This window comes from Microplitis mediator, chromosome 4 (assembly GCF_029852145.1).
Source record: "Microplitis mediator isolate UGA2020A chromosome 4, iyMicMedi2.1, whole genome shotgun sequence".
Taxonomy (NCBI): domain Eukaryota; kingdom Metazoa; phylum Arthropoda; class Insecta; order Hymenoptera; family Braconidae; genus Microplitis; species Microplitis mediator.
This window is the reverse complement of record NC_079972.1, coordinates 6,102,353-6,126,298: the sequence shown is the minus strand read 5'-3', so window position 1 is coordinate 6,126,298 and position 23,946 is coordinate 6,102,353. Positions and strand designations below refer to the sequence as shown.

General features: G+C 28.2%; 2 protein-coding genes across 10 annotated transcripts in view; one reads left to right on the top strand and one right to left on the bottom strand.

The window, feature by feature from the left end:
- LOC130666475 (nephrin-like) overlaps window positions 1-23,946 on the top strand; it is a 178,988-nt gene that overhangs the window by 71,794 nt on the left and 83,248 nt on the right. The window lies entirely within an intron of this gene.
- LOC130666477 (uncharacterized) lies at window positions 3,339-11,048 on the bottom strand. Of its 5 annotated transcripts, XM_057467502.1 has the most exons (10): window positions 10,939-11,048; window positions 10,404-10,536; window positions 5,732-6,072; window positions 5,490-5,635; window positions 5,324-5,414; window positions 5,078-5,260; window positions 4,825-4,992; window positions 4,358-4,502; window positions 3,935-4,116; window positions 3,339-3,846 (listed from the first exon to the last, which is right to left on the bottom strand). In XM_057467502.1, exons 2-10 carry the CDS (start codon window positions 10,489-10,491, stop codon window positions 3,472-3,474), a joined length of 1,719 nt encoding a protein of 572 aa, XP_057323485.1. In that variant the 5' UTR covers window positions 10,492-10,536; window positions 10,939-11,048; the 3' UTR covers window positions 3,339-3,471. The 5 variants fall into 5 exon arrangements, with proteins under 5 accessions (XP_057323485.1, XP_057323486.1, XP_057323484.1 ...); XM_057467503.1 differs by lacking the exons at window positions 10,404-10,536; window positions 10,939-11,048 and adding an exon at window positions 6,377-6,517; XM_057467501.1 differs by lacking the exons at window positions 3,339-3,846; window positions 3,935-4,116; window positions 4,358-4,502; ... (2 more) ...; window positions 5,324-5,414; window positions 5,490-5,635 and adding an exon at window positions 6,377-8,665 and having other exon boundaries at window positions 5,935-6,072.

Genomic DNA, 23,946 nt, shown 5'->3' with positions numbered 1-23,946 from the left:
ATAAAGCTACCAGTATGTAGTCTTGTGTTTCTGTATTACTCGACAGACAACAAACTCCCTCGATCCTGTTAATGTAGTACACAGTCTATCGAAATTCCAAGGTAATTTCCAAGTATTTACTTAACATATTATTTGATAACTTCTTCAAGCTCAGTATCATTTTTATGCTTTATTAATCAATTTTCATTTCAATCAATATATATTTTCTATCCAGGAATTTTGTCCTATAAATGGTGCACTTTGAAAATGATACCCGAGTAAAAGTCACTGCTACGACTATGTCACTTTAAATTGGGATTAAAGTCATGTCTGCTGCCAACATAAACTCTCTTACATATATATATATATATATATATATATATATATATATATATATATATATATATATATATATATCTTTTGCTTTCAAAATTCAACAGTGATACATTTGAAACTGAAGCTTATTACGCTAAAGCTCATCTAAAATGAAATTCAACCAGAGTATACTATCCAATAAAATTATATTACGTCACAAAAAAAAAAAAAAAGAAATAAGTTTAAAGGAGAGGAAAAAAGAAATGAAAAATACGCATTATGTAAAGGTGTATATAATTTATGTAAGTGAAAAGACTGTAGAAAAGATATTAAGCCATAAGTAGGAAAAAAAGGCAACACTCGTAATTTCTTTCATAGATTTTCAAAAGAGTGCTTACTACTGCTCATTTAATATTTATTACCACGTAGTGAAGAGTCTTTGCTTTACCTCTATCTACTCTACTCGCCAAATATTCTTCAGAACTGCTGCTGACAAATTTTTATTTTTCACTCGTACACTCGATTCTATTTAGACTTGGACGTAAATGTAAACGTAGATGTAGACGTAGTTGAAGTTTTATAAAGTAGTCGTACTATACATATATATGTGAGCACTGTTTAAGTAAAATATAAAAACCAAAAAAATGTAAACAGAAAAAAAGAAAGCAAATGTTGAGAAAGATATATAAGTGTATAGAGTGGGCCACTCAACCACCTACTCTACTCCATATCGATCTCCTTCGGTCCTTTTTACTCTTTCATCTATTATTATGCTCCCGCGTTCTTTGTTTTATAGAACCTGGAAAAATACTCGACGTTGATAGAACAACGTGTGATATTTTCTAACGCAGGTATATATGTATGTAATGTGTATGTATAGAAAAGAATACGCGTGAGACAGAATACACGATTCAGATCTTTTTCCCACATACATATAGTCTAGCATAAAATAAGTACGGGTGTGTATGTCGAATGAAAATAAGAGATAGAGATGCCAACGGAGCTTGAGGTGTTCTCTAGATCTCTTCTCATGCAGATTCGCTCTATTCTCGTTTTATTCTGCTCATGGCTCTCGTTCCTTATTTTTATTATTATTATATTATCATTATTATCATTTTTTTTTTACTCTTTTATTTCCGTTTCAATGGTAAGCGTGGCTCTTTTTCCCGCTACTTCTCTTATTCATATTGTATCTATAGAATGCAGTCAGACTTACACTGTCCAAGGTGTGTATATAAGTTATACTGATATAAAAAAATTTTCATAATGGTCACATCGAATGATTATTTTTGTGTACGTGGATGATGTCACTTCTTCTGTATGTATGTTTATATGATGAATCTCAAAAAACGCGATGAATCGACTTCTTTTTTTTTTTAACTCCAGAATTTTGTTGAACAGAATCCTACTGAAAATCATTATTCTCATGAAGATCAAGTCGCCGGTGTATTTTACCAAAGCCATTATCTTATTTCTCACGATTTGTTTTTATTATTTCGATTTTCTACCGAGGACAAGTAACCGTATTGGTGTTGAAGTCTTAAAATGAAATATGCCGATTTATATAAAAACGAAAGCGATTGATTTGAAAAAAAAAAAAAAAATGATACATGACAGATACACAAATTTAAGATTTGATATTTATAAGTCAATCGATAATTGAATTTATAATTTTTACATATATAAAATAATAATTAATACACTTTATTATGAAATAATAAAGCTTCGTTAGATTTTTAAAGTATATTTTTATTGTTAATTCAAAATTATTTAATGTTTCTACGAAAAAGTATGTAAGAAAACAAAATTTATTTTTACTTTCATAAAAGACAAAGTACAATTAAACTTTGTTTAGTAATGCGTATAGAAAGAGTTTGAAATAAAATTCTTATTTAACAAAATTTACATTTGTATTGAAGTAATTTTATATTACGTTATTCGTCCGTTAACTATTTAATTATAAACTCTTTCATAAATGTACAATGCAACTGTAAATCCTATGAACTATAAACTTTTCTCAGACGTCATACAATATATATAGTGACCTAGTAAATAATTGTTTCACAGATTCAATGCAACGAAGAAAATAACAGAAGCATTATCTTTATTCTATTGTTGAATAATAAATAAAAACTTTTTTTAATTTTTAAAGTTATACATTTTTCAAGTTTTAATTATTCAATTAGAGGCAAAACAATTTAAAATATACATACACTATATTGTCTGCGTACATTTAATATATTATACATTAATTAACTAAAATCCATTAGTCACGAGTGACGAGTAAAATATTTACATTTCAATCACTCAAGTATTCAAATAATACGTCTGCGTATAATATAATTTGATTCCCTCGAGTAAACACAATTTTTTGTATTGTTATAATCCAACGCATACCATACGCAATATAAATACCATACTTTGTTTCATTTAAATCGTTAACAAAAATATTTTATTACATTTTTTGACGTTTGAGAAAACAAATATTTTTACACAAACGTATTTCCTGCCCGAGGATATTAATGTTAAAACTCAGTTCATTACGAAAAAAAAAACTCCAACAAGTCATTGTAGTCTGAAAAAATTTCACCTACATTACTCCTGACATTTTTGTTAAACATAAACTCAGACCATTCATTTACATATACATTGCGAAAAAAAGGCCGGTGTGAGTCCACGCTATTTCGTTGTTAAAATTATCGGCTTTAAATTTAACCCCGAAAACGTTGTTAAAATTTCTCCGTAAATTCAACAAAAATTTCCATCATTTTTTTCTGTTCTGTACTCTCTAAAACTAAATTAGTGAAAAATCACTAATTACTTGTGAATATTCACTAATCTAAATTGTCCAAAGTATACGACTATGAATTAGTGACTATTCACTTTTTGAATTAGTAAAAATAACCACATATAGAATTAGTGAAAATTTCACTAATTGAATTAGTGAAAATTTCACTAATTGAATTAGTCAAAAATGGACTAATTCACTTGTTAATGAGGATTTATTTGGAAAAATATTGTATTTTTGCTAATAATGTTGTATCAAAATTTTTATTTAGATAATTATTTCAGCAAGAACATACATATAAGTTACATTAAATAATACACTTTGGTTATAAAAAAATTAAAAATAGTTATAAAACACAAAGAGATTTATAAAATCAATAATTAAAAAACTTAATTAACTGAAACACAGCTGTTATCGTCATCATCTTCAGAACCATCATTTATGTTAATATTTATTATATTTACGTGGACAGAAGATACCACACTGTACGGGTGCACGTCCATTCCATATACGTAGAAGTCCATAAAATTATAAAAATTACGGAGACTGTGAGGGTACTCGACGTTTAAAACGTAAAATATTTTGTATAAGACGTCAAAACTTATGACCCGATTGCCTTTATCTTTTACACTGATGAACCACCCATCTCCGTTGATAAAAGTGCAGTCACGAGACTGTCCACTTACAGCCACTAAATAAGGTTGAACGCTCATTTTACTTTGTGCAGTAACACTGCTTACTAACTGGTCTAAATTAGTACCTTCCTAGAAATGAAAATCAATATAAGATCATTTAAATTATTATCATAACAAAGTATTAGAAAGATTAATGTTGTCAAGAAAAAATACACACTGGTTCAAGTCTAAGTAAATACTGATTCGGAAAATCTAGTTTTAACGGTTCCTCTTTTTCATTGTCCTCATTGACTTGCCTCTTTCTTCCCTTTCCTTTTCCTTTTCCTTTCCCTTTCGGCGTTTTCACCGAATTGCATACGGGAAGCAGCTCAACAAGAACTAATAAAGCTCGTAGATCGTCTATAGCATTATAACAAAATATAAAAATCAATACAGTCCGATGGTTTTTTAAGTAAAATATTTGTATCCGAGTAAAGAAATACCATTAATCATTTGATGATTAAGAAGTTAAAATAATTATAACAATAGTAATAATAATAATAATAATAATAATAATAATAATAATAATAATAATAATAATATAAATAATAAACCACGAATTAGTGCATGAGAACAAAATTATAAATCATCATTTACTTACTGTCTCCAATATAAGAAGATGCTTTGTACAAAACTGGTCGATATTTTTTTGTATAGGCCAGGATTTTTGGAGTATAAATAGTTGGGAATTTTGATAAAAAATTATCTGCTTGCTTCGGAAATAATGCTTCAAATTCCAAATTTATCTAAACAAAAAAATTAATGATAATTGTTTTAAAATTACAAGAAAAAAATCGTCTCTACATAAATCTAACTTTGATATTTTAATTAGATCTGCATAGATCTAATTTTTTATAATGTAGCTCTACATAGATTTGTGAAGATCTAACTTTATCTACGTATATTTAACTTTAAAAGTAGCAGATCATCAAATTGTAATAAATCAAAAGATGTAATGATATCAATTTAAAATTAAAATATAAAAATGGCATCTATATTACATTGTAATTACACTATATAAAATTTCAATTGATTTTTCCCGAAATATCATTCTAAGAATAATCTTACCATTTCGCCATTGTAATCTATCAGCCTTGGATACATTTCAAAGATTTCGGTTATACTAGGATTAGTAGAACGTATCCAGTCTCGTCGAAAGTTTCTGGTGTCTTTTAAGTACGATATTATTTGCTTTTTATTGATCTCTGTGGGCATCTTTAATTTCATTGATGAAATCTATGAAAGATAAAACAAAAAATTTGAAATAATTATGCAATTGAAACTTGTGAAAGATGCATATAAATATTGTTAGAATATTCACCATTTCTCTGATCAATTCTTCAGGTAACTGGTTATCAGAACTGCTTGTAGATACATGTGTATTTTTATTTTGTTGACTTGTTTTGTATTTTTTTTTCGAAGGGCTCAAAGTTTTTCTGATTGTTATCAAGCGGTTTTCTATAAAACCTCGATTATTTGTTGATGTCTCATTATAATAGTGCTCCTGAAAATAATATACCTATAAGTAAAAATGTATGCATTTTATTAAATATAAAAACATACTTACATATCCTACATTAAGTTTAGTATCTTTCAGTCGAGGGAATTCGCTTGTTATTGCCTTGGCGAGGGCGAATTTAGCTTCTTTTGGCGGGTAACTTAAATTATGTTTAAGTGTTTATAGTAAAAAATATATTAAAACTTGTGACACACAAATAATATCATTCACTTACTGACTATCTTGAGCTTTAATCAACTCAGCGACCACTATCCGTATTAATGATTTACGATTTTCTTCGCTCCATGAGTCTTGAATTGATTCTAATATTGATTTACCCTGAGGATGATTGAGCAAAGTATTTTTGATTGTGCCAAACCGCTGTGTACATAAAATTTAATCAATAAATAATTATATAGATCGTTAATTATAATTGATCTTTTTTACAAGCTACTGAAATGAAGTAAAAAGTATTACTGAGAATGTATGTGGTGATTTCTGAACCACGACTGAGCTAAGATTGGAGGAATCCGATGACGATTTTACATTTATAAAAGACAAAGTAGGAGTCTGTTTAGAGCAAGAAGGCATATTCAATGGATGTCCTTGAATAAAAGTAGTAGATTTTTCAAAATTAATTTCGGTAGTTTTTGTCAACAATCCATCATCTTCAATAATATATGATCCATCTATATTTTTTTTTAGATTTACTGATTCAATAAATTTTAGAATACGTTTTCTTGGTCCCATTTTTATATTTAAGCCGATGAGATCTTTTTCCGATAGATCCAAAAATACTGCCCCATCAATACCTTCATCTAAAAAATATTAATATCAGTATGACGTTTAAGCATAAAAATTAAAATCATAAATAATAGTTAAGCAATAAGCGAAAATGAATATATTTGTGAATCATATTCATAGTTTTATTAATTAAAACGCATAATTGAAGTAAATTATATTAAAAATTAATAGATTTATATTAATTATGTATTTTTAAAATAAAAATTAATATTTTTAAAAAAATCACAAGTAGAAAGCTTGGTAAAACGAGCTTAGTTGAGAGGTGATGTGGAAAAAAAATAGAAAAAAAAATAGAAAAAAAAATTAATTAATTCTCACCACAAAGTGATGGCAAAGTATTGGGAATGATACGTCATAACAATATATGACGAAGACTAATATATAAGTCATTTGATTCTGGTTTCGTCCAACAACAGAATGGTTTAAAGTACGGAAGTTTACATGTTTCAATAAAAAGACCTGGATCATCGTCATTGTCATTGGACTCAATGTGGTAAGCATTTAAATTCGTATCAAATTCAGTTGTTATACAAACTGAAACTAAGAAATGTACATCGCTGTTTCTTAAAACAATAATTTCTTGAATACATCCAAACAGACATAAATTATCTTCTCTAGTAATTGAAGTTTCTAAGCATACATACAAGCCAACTCGAAAGTCAACCCCATTGACTTTTACAGAATTACAACGAAATACTTCATCAGTATCAATATAATCTAAAGAATGGAGAGATTCTCTACTTGCTGTATCTTCAACTGCAACAATATCTCCGTTAGACGCCATAAATCGATTAATTTTCACGTCAGCTGCACCCCACTTAGCGCTCTGACTACACTGACATAGTCTTATTAGCGTTTTAGGTAAATTTTTAAAGTTGTGAACATTTTGAGCACGAAGTCTAATGCCACCATGTTTTGCTTCATACCTCATGCACCAACGGTTTATCAAAGGTCCCATCCATCGGATACATTCTACATAATGACCCATATGATGAAACTTATTTATAGGATTTACATTTGGAAACAATATGAGGAAATTAGTATGAAAATTGGTAATTAGATTCTGTAGGCTCCTCAAATAACGACTATTAATTTTGGGAGCAAATATAATCTCCATTATTTTTAATAAATTTAATATAAGTGCCATATGTTTATCTCCTAGAGGAATTTTATCTGCCACCAAAAATGGAAAAGCTCGAATCAGACACCAGATTTGCATAGCTTTTTGGCTTAATGTATGTTCACTTTTACGAAGCATTCCATCAGTAAAATTTGCAGAAGGTTTATTTGTCATTTCAATAAATCCATATTGAAAGGACATAATTTTTCCATTAAAATATGCACAGTTAAATTTTTTCTGAACTAAAATATATTCATTTAACACCAATTTGATTATCATAGGACATATACCGCACAACAAATCATGCATCACGTCAAAAACTTTATTATCAGAGACATGAAAATATCGGGACTCATGTAAGCAGCATTCTCCTCGAAGGCCAGTTTCTGATTTTGATTCAGCTGAAAAATTATTTTGTCTAAGGAATGTTATATGTTGATCATAGAGTTCTTTACTTCGCTTCTGACCAAGCTCTAAACTTCCAGAATGTAAATCATTTCTGCTATACATACACATCCGACAAAAATGATTTGCTGATGGAGCAAGAAAATTAAAGACATCATGAACGGCCAATCCATCCCCACAAAATGCTGCGATAGAAGCACGAAGAACAAATTCTCCTTCAGTTGTTTCAATGGATATACCATCATCACTCTCTAAGTGACGTAATTCTTCGAAAAATGGAGCAAGTATTTTTTTAAATCCGTATTTCTTTGCATCTGCGTCAGAACACATTACAAGGACATGTATGGAACTTAATTCGGAATTTATTTGAGGTGGTAAATTCTGAATGGTATAGTAAAATATACCAAGTTTATGGACGCCAGTTTTGGAGCCTAAAGGATTGACAGTTTCCAACTCATCATAGTATATTTGTAATCTCAAAGCATGAGGATATCGTGAAAACAATGGATGAATCTCAAAGTATTCTCCGTCAACAAATGAAGCTAAAATATCGTCGGGAGATTTTTTTTCAGACTCCACAGCCTTTCGTATTTCTGGACTGGACATAACCAGAGTCAAAGTCGGAATAACCGGTACATATTGACAAGTTTCCAGGACCTGTTTAGGCATATAAGTTCCAGTACTTTTATCAAGAATACTGTCTATCCTATATCCAAGAGGGACCTCAATTGGCTCTATGTAGTGACAATGCTGTTTCAATAATTCGATTTGGCCATTTAAAGTTTTAAGTCCGTCAAAAGGGCTATCAAATGCAAATGCTTTGAGCACATCCTTAGCTTCATCATCGTGTAGTTGTCGCGTATTAAAAAATTGTTCCACCTTCTGTTTCAAGTAATCACGAGTATGAAACAAAAGTTGCTCACACTCATCCAGAAGTTCAACTAATAAACTTGTTGTCATTGAAGGTTTGCATTGAAATTTAGCAACCATTTGAATTACATATTTTCGTAAATCAAAGTTCATCACATTATCATCGTTATCATCGGGAATCAATGGCTCTTCGTCATCTTGATAATCGTTATCTATATCATAATTATTATCGTGATTGTTAATACCAACATCGTCAATTCTCTGACACTGAATATTAATATTAATTTCATTATTTTCTGGTAAAACTTCACCATAATTATTGTTCAAATGGTGTTTATTTATATGGTCTCTCAGAGTATAAAAATGATAAAATCGACTCTGACAACCATTTTGGCCACATCGAAAACCAGAATCCCCCATTCCCCGTTTAAGTGATAACCCATGATCATTTACAAGATGCCGGCTCAAGCCGTTCAATGCTCCTGGGATTTTTTGGTTACAAAGTGAACAATTTAATGACTGCATGTTTAATATTTTAATTAAGATCTATAAAAAAAAGAGCCTGAAAACGTATAATTGTTCATTTCAATAAAGGACATCAAATATCTAAGTATCTAACAATGAAGCTTTCTTGATCTTAAAATATATTATTTTATCATTTAAAGATGTAAAAATTGCAAACAAATCAATTTAAAATGCCGAAAAATTTAGACAAATTAATTATTTTTAACAGAAATCTGTTAAAAAATAAATATTAATTAAAAATAATAATAATAATAAATGATATGAACAGGTGGCTCATCATGATTTTCTGTTTCCCATTTGAATAACACGGGGAAAAAATATTTGAAGTTTAGAATTTTATACCTCGGCAATAGCTTATTGTACAGATGAGCTGAGGATATAATTTCTTAGGAAATCAAATGATCTAAAAAAAAAAAGTATCTTATCATTTTTTGATAAATTTATCTGTTCGAAAGTAATTGGAGCATGAACTTAAATTTATAGTAAATTTCGAGATCTTTTTACTTTTCCGGCGAAACTATCAGACTTATCACAAAATTTGATAGGTTTTTTTTTAGCCAATTTTATTCTTTACAAATTATCTCTGACAAAGTTTTTAAAAATTTCGCGTTGTTCTCAAGTTATTTTCATTTTAATCTCCAGCTCTTGCAATCGATCAGAACACTATTTTTTTAAGAGCTCAGCGTTAAAATGGAAATACCTGAAAAGTTATGAGGAATGGAAAAAACTTTATTAGAGATCATTTGTAAGGAATAAAATTGTCCACAAAAAAGATCTTATGACATTTTGTGATAAGTATGATAGTTTCGCCGGAAAAGTAGATAAATCTTAAAATTTACAATAAATTTGACTTCAAGCTCCAATAATTTTTGACAAGATTGATTTATCATGAAATAATATTAGACTTTTTTTTTATAGAGCGTTTATTTCTCTACGAAATTATTTGTACAATGTGCCATTACCGAGGTATAAAATTCCAAAGTTCAAATTTTTTTTTTTCCCATGTTATTTAAATGACAAGTAGAAAATCGCAAACAGGGAGTACTTACTATTAACATTATGGGCTCAAATTTTAACTGTGGTCATTGTTATGCTACTAAAATTTTGGAATGTGTCCTTAAAAATAAAAATAGATGACTTGTTTGAACCGGCTCAATATATATTCATATATACTCATAAATTTCAAGTATCTGTATGAAATACTTTCCAAATAATTGTTTTTATTTGTATTTAAACATTTTTTCAGTGTTTTTTGACTGGTATTTTTATAATCTAATTAAAGTTTCTTAACTTTCAAAAAAGTTGCAAATATAAAACACACACTTTTATCAAATATTTTGACAAATAAAAGTGAATAATGAATTATTATATATAATGAATTATATAATTTTATGTATATTAGAATTTAAATTGCCATGGTCATACCTTCGAAAGTTTTTAGGATTTCTTGATCGTCAATTATCGACTGTAATTGTGTAATCAGTTCATTTACACTCAACGATGAGAAGTCCATCACATATATTTTATTTATTCATGTAAATAATTTTATTTTAGGAATCTGCAAAAAAAATACAATTAGAATTAATATGATAAATAACAATTAAATATTTTCAATTTATGCCTACAATTTACTTTTGGTTGTTATTTTGTCAATTGATTAATTTAAAAAATACTACTCATCTTCTTGATTTACATCATTTAATTTCTATTATTATTATTATTATTATTGGTAATTAATAATAAAATTTTTTTAGCAACTTAATCAATTTAATTAACAAATAAATTACTTTAGTATGGTAAATATTTATATCATAATTATAATGCATAACCTTAATCTATTTTCAATTGTGGTTTTGATTAAGGTTCAGTAAAAAAAGTTAGAGTAAATATATTAAGCTATTAACAAATAACAAGATGTATTATTTAGTAACAATATTAGTTTTTTTTTTTAATAACTTACCTGAATTAATACTGTTCACTTGTATTTAAAACTTATCGTAATTAATTTTATCCTGAACTTGATAATTCAATGATAGAATAAAAAATTCTTAAGTGAGGCGCCACTAGTAATCACTGTAGAGAATCCGGGGAATCACTAATGAATTAGTGAATCTAATTCAAAATCACTAATTTTGTAGTGAATGTCAAGACCACTATTTCAATTAGTGAAATTTTCACTAATTTAGTTTTAGAGAGTAGAGCTTAAAACGCTTATGCTCACACCTTCGGACTGTTACCCTTACACCGTTTTAACACCAGTCTAATAACACCGCTAATTATAACTACAACACCGGTACGAGTTTATTTTAATGGGCCGATTTTTTTACAGTGTATTATGTTTATGCCTCTATATTAAACAACACAATATTCTTAACACATTGAATTTTATAATCAAGAGATAAAAAAAAAAATTTGATTATTTTATAAAATGGATTGTTATTAATAATTGTCAATTGAATCTCTGTTAAAAAATAGTGCAAAAAAAATGTATCATTTAATTCAAGCTTTTTCTTTATTTTCAATTTTAATTGAAACATGAACCTATACGCCCGCATAATATCCTGCTATTGGCATTGATTACGTGTTTGTTAAAGGGTTGGTGGGTCAAGAGAACAAGCCATTCAAATAGGATCGTGAAACGTAATTTAATATCCCGTCGTCTTTTAATTTATGAAAATTATCTCTTTCTCACTCTCTACATATATGTGTATTTCTATATATATATTTATGTACAAGATTATAATACAGGGTTGATTTGTTTTTATAGATCAAATAGTAATCTGCAGTTTGTTTTATGTTTATTCATGCTATATATATATATTTAATAACGCACAAGTTGTGAAAGTAATCCAATCATAAAGTGATGTGTAGCGTCCTTTTCATCTGACTTTATGTTCCGTAATATTTTCTCGATTAGTCTAAAGACTTAAAGAAACTTCATACAGTGTTAGTGTGTGTGTGCATGTACATACTGAAGTTCGATATCAAGTTTTAATAACTTTCCTTGTAATTTTCTATGTTACAATCCAGTAGAGGCCATCATTTGTACGTCTATATATTCTTTATATAGAATCGTATGTCTTAAAATCAATTTAAAAAAAAGCCAAAAATGTCATTTTTTAATTTAAAAAAAAAAAAATTCAATTTAACTTCGGATTACAAAAAGTATACTGTACAAAAATCGGTAGTGAACATAAATTTTATTAAAATATGAATTCACTCCGTTTCTCGGAGTTTCAGAAGATTAAAAAAAATCAATCCGCATGTGGAGAAAAAAAGGATTTTTTTTTCAGCTAAGTGATTTCGAAAAGACGTGAATTTTATTTTAATTCGTATCCGGAGTTTAAAATAACGTTATGATAACCATCCTCCGGAGTGAATTTCACTCCGACGAGGTTACATAAATAAAAACAAAATCCACTCTGCATTCACTCCGGATTTAATCTGCGTTCACTTCACAGATTTTTTACAGGGTAAGAAATTATTATAAAATTATGTGGAACGGTATATATGAAGTTAAACACGTAATAATAAAGCAATAGTAAATGGTTTTTTAATAATTTTTTTCTTGAGATATTCTCAGGGTGTCTTAATGAGAATAAAAAGGAAATTACTGTATATAGTAACACGAACGGAAGTATAAGGATATGCGATTATAACCAAAGGAAACAAATCTATTCTTGTTACTTTACTCTCACGAATTTATTGAACTTGAACCTTATTACATTTGTTTATTAAAACATTAATATATATACATATATATATTAAAATATGATACTGATAATAATTTTCGTTTAAGTAATTAATATTAATAATAAAGAATCAAGGATATATATGTTTGTTGATGAAATATAAATTTTTTAACCAGAACCAGATATAAAACTGAAATGACATCCAGACGAAATTAAATGTTGAATTGTTGAACGTAAAGCAAATTGAGTTTTGGATTCTATGCATAGCCTATGGGAGTTCCTATTCATATTAAATTGTCTTGGTTTATTTTTTATTTTATCATTGGTTATTTTTACTTTTTTCCTTCAATCTTCTGGTCTAAATAAAATCAATTATCGATTAAAATGATGCAAAAAAAAGAAATAAAGTAGAAAATATAAACAATAATTTTATTATTTTTGTTTCGATGCAACAAGTGTTTCTAATAAGCCCCACCTATTATTAACTCGATTTATCTATACATATGTATTTTAATAGAGTTAAACGCAAAATTGTAAGCTTACATAGTTGATTCTATTGTATTAACAATTCGCTCGAAGCGCGAGGATAATCAAGAGTGTCGGTGAGATAAACCGTGAAATTAGTGTAACGTTATAAAGCCGTCAGGACAGACAGAATTGTTCAATTTGAAATTGGACAACATATAATACATATATATATATATAGTTAAAATCCCTTTGACATTTCAGTTCGATTGGTGTTTCGTATCTATTTGGATCTTCGTTAGCCTGCTGCAACTGTCGGGCTTGCACTGATAGACTTGTCTATATGTGCATTCTGGCAATGTCTCTATACCGATGCAGTGCCGCTACAAATCTTCCTAGTCTCGCTTCATCGTTCTATCCTAAATCTCCTTGTTAGTTCAGCAATGTACGCGAAAATTCTCTCTGCAGAATTTCTCTTCTCTCCCCTCAGTTTAACTCTTAGCTTAGTTTTTTGTTTTTTATTATCAAACTATTTGCCACGCTAGCTAGTGCACAGCATATTAGTTTTGAAAACCGAACTTTTGGCGTGTTCTGCTGAATTATCGATTAAAACAAAGTGGAAGAAATAAATATAGTTGTAGTTGTAGTAACTACAAAGAAAAGGATACGATGTAAAGAACGATGGCTTGCTCGCGTGTTCACATTATTTCTATTGAGAAGAAACGATACCGTCTTATATACTCTTCTCAGTAACTCTATATACATTTCCTTCATTCCTTTACCTCTCAACTAGCTCAACTACTTCTACATTTCCAAACTCATTTCTCTATTCGTCTTCTTTCATTTCTCTTCAACTATCACCACCATAACCTCCCTTATTTCCTCCAGAAAGTCTTTTACAACCGACTTTTTATTCCCTTTACCTTGCATCGCTTTTCCGGAACACGTCCGACAGATAAACACGCGATCTGTCGCGTCACCGTTTCAACAGTAGACAACTCACTTGGAGTTGGATCTCACACACTGGCTCTATCCCAATAAAATAACGGGATTTTTTGCTCTTCGTTTTTATTTATATAATTTAAAGATTCATTGTGAATTCTGACAGTGTACAAAAAACTTTGTAAATTTATTTCCTCTTGTCCATGTGTTAGTAATTCAATTCTATTAAGTGTAACAAATTTCTGTATAAAAAGTAAATTTAATATACTTATCTAATTTTATTTTATTATATTATGCAGATAATTATATGCGAAAAATTATCCACAGTTTTAAGGTAACGGTAGGACAATTCGATATGCTAATTAATTATACTATTTGTTTCAGTCATTTTTAATAAAATTTTATCAAAATATACTCTAAAAGAGAAATATTTTTACTATATTACATAGTAATATTCTTGACTTATCGAAAAATCTTTTACTTTATTTTAATTTTTACATTAAAAACAACTAAAAAACTAAGTGCAATAGAAAATTCATCAATTTAAATTCAAAAATTTCAACTTTTTTGAAACTTTGTGCTGCACAGTATGGTAACTTTATCAAAAATCTTTTAAATTCGAGTTTGTTCAGAAATGTTCGGCACTTTTTTTTCATTTTATTACTGACAGTAGGTGAGAATGAATTAAGTGATGTATTGAGGCGTAAGCGAGCTTCTGTATTTATCAAATCTTTTGAATTTTCTTTAGTATAATAGATTTGTATTTGAATGTTTATTTAATTTTGAATAAATTTAGTAGATGGATTGTTTTCATTGTTGTTAATAGTGATTATTAAGATACATAAATTATAATTTATTTTACAAAATTAACATGCTTATATTTGTTGTTACTAAGTGATTGAATGTATGTTGAGCTAATGAATGGTCCTAACCCATTTTTTTTTTCAACATAATTTTTTTTTAATTGATTGCTTCTATTTAAATTTTTGCGAATATTTTACCAAATATTATAATTTAGCCTAATCAATTAAGATGCAGCTAGTCACCATTTCTAAAATAAAATTAAATCTGTTGCTTTGTAAAAATTACAATGCACATTGTAAATTCTGTTCAATATAGATGAAAAATTTCTGTACTGTCTCGGTAATTTTCGCTGTAATTTCATATTGTCGGTATGTTACTATTACCATATTATTTTTTCTACAATTTTTTAGGTTAAAAATATCGTATAATTCTTCGAGTAAAGGTTCCTTTTTATATAAATTTTATTTTAAAAGTTTGTCTCATTCTAAAGGCCGTTAATTATTCAATTTCTTGCTAACAATAACAAATTATCTCGTATCTACATTTTTTTTTTTTGGTTTTCATACGAAAAGCAGTCAATGGACAGTAATAAAGATAACATTAGTAATAAAATGAACCTCATTTTTTCACTCATCTTTTTAATACGACATAAATGCATGTATTTTAACAATCACCATACTTTTTTTTTTTTTGTCATTAGAGACGGACACGATGGACATTTTCGCTTGGTTTAATATTTAATGCGAAATTTTTTCTACCATCTGCATTCATAATCATTTTTATTTATCCGTCAGCCTTCACTTATATTTTCATACAAATTTTTTCTCTGCACTAATTTATTCAGCAATTTGTTTGCGGAAAAATATTATTGATCTTATAAATGAAATGTATACGTAGTTGTTATTAATTAACTCAAGCAAAATAAATATAAATATTACTTTAGATAAAGCTGTATCCAGAGATCTAACTGAGAAAAGTCATAAGTCATAAATTATAATAACTAATAAGTAAAATAATTGAAATTGACTTATTTAATTTTGTTGGTCTAATTTCCACAAACAATATGAGAGTCAAAAGTGCCAGTGTGCCTGCTATACTTTCTTTACCTTTGATACGAGTTATACATCTTTAACTTTATTCACAGACACGCAAAGAAAGGCATAGCTGGTAAACACAAAAGCCATTACGAAAACATGCCTCTGATGATCGTGTAGCTTTGACGCATAGCTAGCTAACATATACAGTTCAACATCACTATGTACCATCCACTTTGTGACTGTACAAACTTTATCAGCAATGTCAGTAGTGGTTACCCTCAACGCTACTTTGCTATAAATTTATACCTCTTTGTCTCCTTGCATCATAACTTGTTTAATGTTTGCTAAGGTTATTTTACTCTTCATATATTTCTTTTAATTAAAATTGAATTTAAATTAAATAAAAATAAATGAACATATACATGTTGTATATCTTTATGTCTATTTAAAAGTTTATTAATTTCTCAAGGGTAAAAAATATATTTCAACGTCAATTTTATTTGATCATCAGGGTATGCATTTGTATTATGCAACAACATCAACAGTAGTAGTAGGGGTAGTAGTAGTAGTAGTAGTAGCAGTAGTAGAAGTGGTATTGGGAATAGTAGTAGTGGTAGAGCAATAGAGCGACAGAGTGAACTTGACGCAGGGGAGTAGAATGGTTGTTTTGTCCTCATGATTTGCAGCATCTGCACAGAGCACCTTTAACAAAAGTCAGCTATTCGTCTCACTCTCGTTAACTCTTTGGCACTTTCTCGTTTACTCTTTTTCTCTTATGTTTCGCTTACTTCAGCAAACCGTCCATTCGTATTTGCTTTTGTGATTGTGTATATGTATATATGTAAGTTGAATAATTATTTTGTTAGTGAAACGAGTAACGCACTTTGAATGATATTGAATTTATGTAACAGTACACTCAACAAAACCACAAATTACAACTTAAAGTTTGATTAAGAACATTATGAGAACATAAGAGAGTTTAAAACAATGCATTTAAATAAAAATGATTTAATTATTTGGATACAATTTTTTATATAAATTATATTTACTAAACATCTCAAGTACTAAAGCGTTAAGTCTGCTCTATCTTTAATTTATGTAATACTCTAAAATAGTAGAAGAAAAAAAAGAGGAAACAGTTATAAAAAAAATACTCAAATAATAGATAAGCTTGGTGCTATTTTAAGTCGACTAATTTTGATATTCAGATCGTAAAGTTATAATTTATTTTTATTTGTTAAATTAATTAATTATTATAAATAAATTAAAAAATATATAAGGTAAAAGACCTAGTACCCGATCAGGTATTGGGTCTCTTACACTGATAGAAGGATTTCTTAGCATTTAAAAAGATTTTTTAGTATTTAACAAATATTTCTTATATTATTTAAGAAACGATTTCTTAATAGTTAAGAAATCATGTCTTAAAAAATGATTGAGAAGTTACGTATATTAATTGAGTGGAAATATATAATTGAAGACAAGAAATTGTAACATTTAATAAATTTAAATTATTACAGGAGCGTTTAACATGTACATTTTTTTATTTTAAAATTTATATGACAATTTATTTAATTACAACATGATACAAGAGACATATATTTATTTTTAATAGACAGGTAAAGTAAGTGTAACAATTATGGACAGTATATGACCGCGCGTGTATATAGTTTAGTGGATGAAAACGATGTGTCATAACACCCGGGAGAAAATGATACTAGTGGACACTTGAGAGAAACGACCAACGACTAGGTTGGCGAAGCTACCAAGGGTAATTCATTAGAACTTGAACGACAAACTCGATTGGGAGCGTTTATCCTTTTCGCTCGATTACTTCTCTACTTGACCGTTTAACTCGTAAGTCCTCTCTTATTTGTTTTTTTTCTCCATCTTCCATTTTTGCTACCACATCCCCTTTTTTTATTTACGACTACCACTCTTGGGGGTTAACTTTTTTCGACGAAACCCTTTAAAACATACGATGAGTAATTTAATTACAATTAATCATTGTATATCTACTAAGAAAAAATATTTTATTACTTTATTGGTAAATATATATTTTATTTATGAATTAAATATATTCTATCTTGATAAAGTCGATTTTATTTAATTAATATTTAAAACTTGGCACTTCGAGCTTTAGAGATAAATATATAAATAGCCAGCATATGTGGCTTTGACAATTTGATATAAATTTTAACGAAAACGGATAATTGATATATTAATTTAGAATTTAATTATTTTATACAAACTTCAAAATTAATTTAATTATTTGTATATAACGTAAAAAAAAATCGATATTCAAATAAATTAAAATATTTTATATTTGATTAACCTCGTTTCATTTAACAATCATAATAGTTGAATTGACCGCAGTAACAGCGATAGTAATAATAATAATAATAACAATTATTATCATTATACACTGTAAAGAAAAAACGGTGCGTCCACGCTATCTCGGTGTTAAATTTAACCCCGAAAACGGTGTTAAAATAATAATACAAAAAGAAATTTTTATTGTTTCAAAAATTAATGATGCGACAGATTTACGAATTTATGGAAAAATCCGAAAAATATTTGTCTGCGATTAAATGTTGATGTTATCGTAGAATATATGAGAAACAGATTTTTATGATTCAAGTCTCTTTGCAAACTAAATCAGTGATAAAAAATTAAATTTAATTATTAGTGATTAATTTATCATCTTTAATTCAGTTATTAGCTTGGGAAAAACATCATAATTATAATTAAAATAAACTTTAATAATAGTGACATTTATTATTTTGTAGATAATAAAATTGTTTTTGTATCAATTAATAATATTTGCAATTTTAACAAAATATTATTATTGTTTTTTTTTTTTCTATTTTGTAGGTCTTTTAATACTTATACTTTTTCCTCATTCACTAATAGGAGTTATTTTACGCGGCATGTACACCGTTTTAACACCGGTTGGATAACACCGCTAAGTGTTAAAATAAGTCCATTTAATCAACGCTTTTTTATGGTGTAATGATAAAATAAATTAACTTTTTATTTTTACAATATACTTTCAATTGAAATATTTAAAATTTAGTATTGATGAAATTAATAATGCGAGATTGAAAGTTTCAGAAAAAAAAAAAAAAAAAATTGAAAGTAACATTATAATCTTGCTATTAAGCACACGGCTTAACTAATGGATACTTTACATCAATTTTTAATGATACTTATCTTCGAATTTTTTCGTCATTATACTTTATAAAATATCACTTAAGGTACACTTAACTGTACTCAAAGTATACTTATCTGTACCGATTTATTACAACTTAAACAAAAAACTATCGACAAAAAAATTTTAGTATTTTTTATTAAATTTAGTTATTTATTTTATGTTCATCCTCCTTTTATTTATTCAGGCATACAATTTCTGTTGCTAATAATTTCTTTTTAATTTCATAATTGGCACAATGTGAAATTAATAAAACAATGCACCTCAAATATCATGGGTAATTTATTGAACAAAACGAAAGTAATGACGAAAATTTGTTTCCACATGAAGTTGCCTGCCAATTATTATCATTTAAAAAGCCGATAGTAATACTTTGTTATCAACCAATTAAATTTATTTTAACAATAGCGAGATGGTTTTTATTTTATTTGTTTTTTTTTTTTTTTAATTATTAAATGTATAAAATCAAAATTAAATCATTATTTGTACAGAAAAAAAATAGTTTGAATGATTTTCATCATTTAAAACATCATAGTAATTAACGAAACAAAATCACAATATTTTATAAATAACAGTATGTACGTTTAACTTTTTCGATAATCATCACGTTCTCTGCTCAAAAATATTGATAAATATATACAGTTTAAATAATTAATGATTTATCATTAAATACTATCAGCAGCAAAGTTTCAGAGAAAGTGAGCGAAAAAGAGAAAAAAGAGATAGAGAGATAGTTGGTGAATGCGTGAGTGATTCTATTGGCATTAATGGCAATTGATTAATCAGTTGATTGAACCTTTAAACATCAACTGTACGTGAGAACGATCCAATGGAGTCTTTGAAATTATTGGCGATGAAATTTGAATTTCCGTCGTTTTGTCGTTGCCGAATAGTCTAATTGAACATGAAATAGAGCTCAATGAAGTGGAGTATTATCGTTGAGTCATTAACTACAATATGTCTTAGTTAGGTTTATCAATTGTACATTGCTACCTATCATAATGATGATGATGATCATCATCATCATTATCATCATCATCATCGTATAATATGGAAAACGCGATATTATAGATTTATCATTATTAATTGCCGTAACTAAAAACCCTTGAATGTTCGCTCATAATTAAACAACTATTAATTTTAATGCATAGTGAAGCTGCTACTGCTGCTTCATCATGATATTGCCGCGCCCGAAAGCTGCCCCGATCAATACACATCTCTACCTCCCACATACCAACTGCCGGTTCTCGGTATGCCGTTGGTGAGAAACCTTGACAAGGTCACATACCAGGACCTAGATTTTTGGCTTAATGCTATAAATCCATTCTAAATTTTGTCATTTCTTAAATTCATTATTATTTACTAGATACTTTTATAAAATTTCAAATGAAAAATAAATTACTATATTTTAATAAAATTAAATTAGATTACATTAATGAGAAAGTTGGTTGTTTTAAGTTTTTCAAAAAGGTTTAGTACACCATAAAAAGCGGTGTTAAAATGAACTTACATTAGTGTAGTGGTGCTATTGCAACCTGTATATTATTTGAAAATTTTTAATTACAGATTATGTTATCAGACAATATTTGAGCTAATAACACCGAACAGTGTGAAAGAAAACACTCATACCGTGTTAAAAGTACTCGCCTTGATATTTCACACCATGAAAATTTCAAACCGAACAGATAGTGTAAAGTTCTCGGGGACCGTTTTCACACCAAAAATTTTTTACAGTGTATATGCAGAGTAAATTAACTTCAATCGGAGTATGGGGGTGTGAGTATACGTGTTATAAGTTCCATAAAACAGATAAAAAATAATAATGATAATATTTCGTTAAAATTACGAAATTATCGTTAGTTGAGATAAAAACAATTTTAACCTATACAATAAGCAATGTCACTTATACATATGTATAAATATATATGTATACACACTTATATAGTTAGGTATGAGTAAATTTATCTTACGAAAATAATAAAACAGATGAGACATTAAGGATCTCTGGAGAGTCTTAACCAACCGCATAGCATGAGATTGCCATCGCACGAGCTACACGACAGGTGGTCAACGTATACTACTGGGGTAATGTTGTCCCTCATCACTTGTACACATTTTCACGTCGTACGGAAATCCGTTGAGCCACTTCACAAAGTTTGTTGTTCAACAGTATCATCTAGTACCGGTATTCCTACACACTCCATGACTGCTATACTGTTCTAATTTATTTACCAACCCGTTCATTTTGTTGACTTTACTCGTACATTATATTGTCCCAATATCATATTATGTGCAATATTCACAACTTTAATTACATTTTCATAAAACCTAAATATTAATCTCATAATTGGATTTTAAAATCGATTTTTTTTTAAATATCACATTAATATAAATTATTCACACGGAATTCATTTTTCAATTTGAATTATAATGATTAAAAAAAAAAAATTGAAATAATAATAATAATATAAAACCAATATTTGAGGATAAATGAAAATAAAAAACTAATTTTATCAAAAGTTATTAAAGAAGAAAATTGGAATTCCATCAACAGTTATACAACATTGTCGGTGAATTTATCTGTAAATCGATCTACTGCCAATAGTCATATACTATATATATAGTACCTAGTGCAGTGCCGATTAAATGTGATTTAATAGGAACTCGGTACTTTTCAATCATGGATTTCGATCCAAACTACACAAACGAACACATGTTTGCGTTATTGTATTTCATACATCACATATACCTATACATGTTATTATTGTATAAACTGTAGATAGTGTACATACGGTGTTAAAAGCCAAAAATAGTCAACAAAGTTTATTTAGTTTTTCTCGTAATTCTTTAAACCCTCACATCATATCCATCGACAAAATACTCTGTGCCTTTAACCGGGTATTCTCATATTACTTGCCCGTACTCTCTTGTTTCTCATTCTCTTGTCACATATACACTCATATACATACGCACAATATAATAATAATGATAATAATAATAATAGTGATATGCACTGATAGTTTCGCGTGCGACATGTCGTCATTTTGATCTCCCTATATTTTATAGTCTTTTATTATTTTATTTTTATCTTTTTGTACCTCGGTATTCTCTTTTGTACTCGTGACTAATTGTTAGCGTATACGGGTGCTAGATTCACTTGAATTTATATTTTTTTTTCACACAATAATTTATATAATTATTCAGCAGAAAAATATTTTTCATCGTTTGTTTATTTCCAGCAAAAATATTTTTTTTTTTAAAAAGTATAATGAAAAAGTGAAAGCCGGTGTAGCCACTGAATGATGAAAAATATTGCTAAAATTTTTTTCAGTACGTATACAGTATTGTTTTAACGTACGGTAATTAATAAACTCAACGCGATATATATAAATGGATGTATACATATTTTTGTTATGAAGGTTTATTGGATTGTCGTTGCGGAAATAACGATAATATTGCTACTCGTGTGACAGGAAAAGCAGGTAAATTTTCAAACAAAATTTCCACAAGGGTATTGTGTAAATTTCCAACAATATTGTCATCTCTCTTTTGTCTTTCTCTTTGTTTCTATTCATCAAAGGTAAATTTTCGGTCCAGCAAATATGCAAGGACCACGAATACACGTACAAGTGTATTCTATATATCCATATATCTATACATACATATACATATGTGTGGTTTATACTAAATATATATATGTAGCCAGGTAGCAGCTAACAAATACGGTGCCGGACCGTTGCCTTGAAGCTGTTATCCGTTTCGCTAGGTTCACTAGGTAATTCACATGGCAATAGATTGAACGAGCTTTTCAAAACGACCGCGGTTTCCTTTCCAGAGCTAATCCCATCATTGCTGTCTACTCATTTATATTATTATTATATACTTTTTTAAAATTATTGTTAGCTTTTCTTTACGTCAATTATCATCAAAAAATAGATTTAAATTACACTGATCAAATCCAATTTATAAAACTATTTTTAGTTTAAATTTTATTACTTCAATTTACACAGTTAGAAATTTTGTGTATTTGTGTAAAAAAATAATTTGGTCAAATTTTTTGTGTTGATTTTTAACACAGAAATCTGTTAATTCAACACAAACCGTTTGTGTTATTTTACTTGAACAGATTTTTTATGTTAAATGATTGGAAAATCTAGAATGTAACACATTTCTTGTGTTATTTAAAAATTAACACAAAATTTGTGTTGTTTGACTAAACGTTTCCGCGCGATTCTTCATTACTATAACCAAGCAAAGCATTGTAGCGGTATTGTCTGCAGGGAAATTTGGATTATAATTTATTTACAATTAAATATATATACATTTTACTATTAAATTTAGATAACTTTCATACCTTTTCGACCTGGTTCAATTGTTCGCTAAATTGACATGAGTTTTACTAAGGGTAGATCAATATACTTGAGTTGGTTAGGTTATGTGCTTATGTTTATTAGTTGATTTTAACACGAAAAATGTGTTAAATTTACACAAATGTTCTGTTAAATGTACACAAATTTTGTGTCAAATGAACAGATTTTATGGGTTCAATTTTATTTAGCATAAAATTTGTGTTAAAGATCAACACAAACGCAATGTGTTGAATTAACACAAAAATTTGTGTAGACCGTTTGCAACAGACGATTTGTGTTGAATTTAACACAAAATTTCTAACTGTGTACTAGGGTGTGTCATTTTAAGGCTATTTTTTTATTTTTACTGCTATACCAGAAAATCTGGTAGTATATAGAAAAGAAAAAATTATGTCGCTGGGCTAAAGGATTTGTCCAATAGCGGCTTAGCTCATCAAAAATTCGATT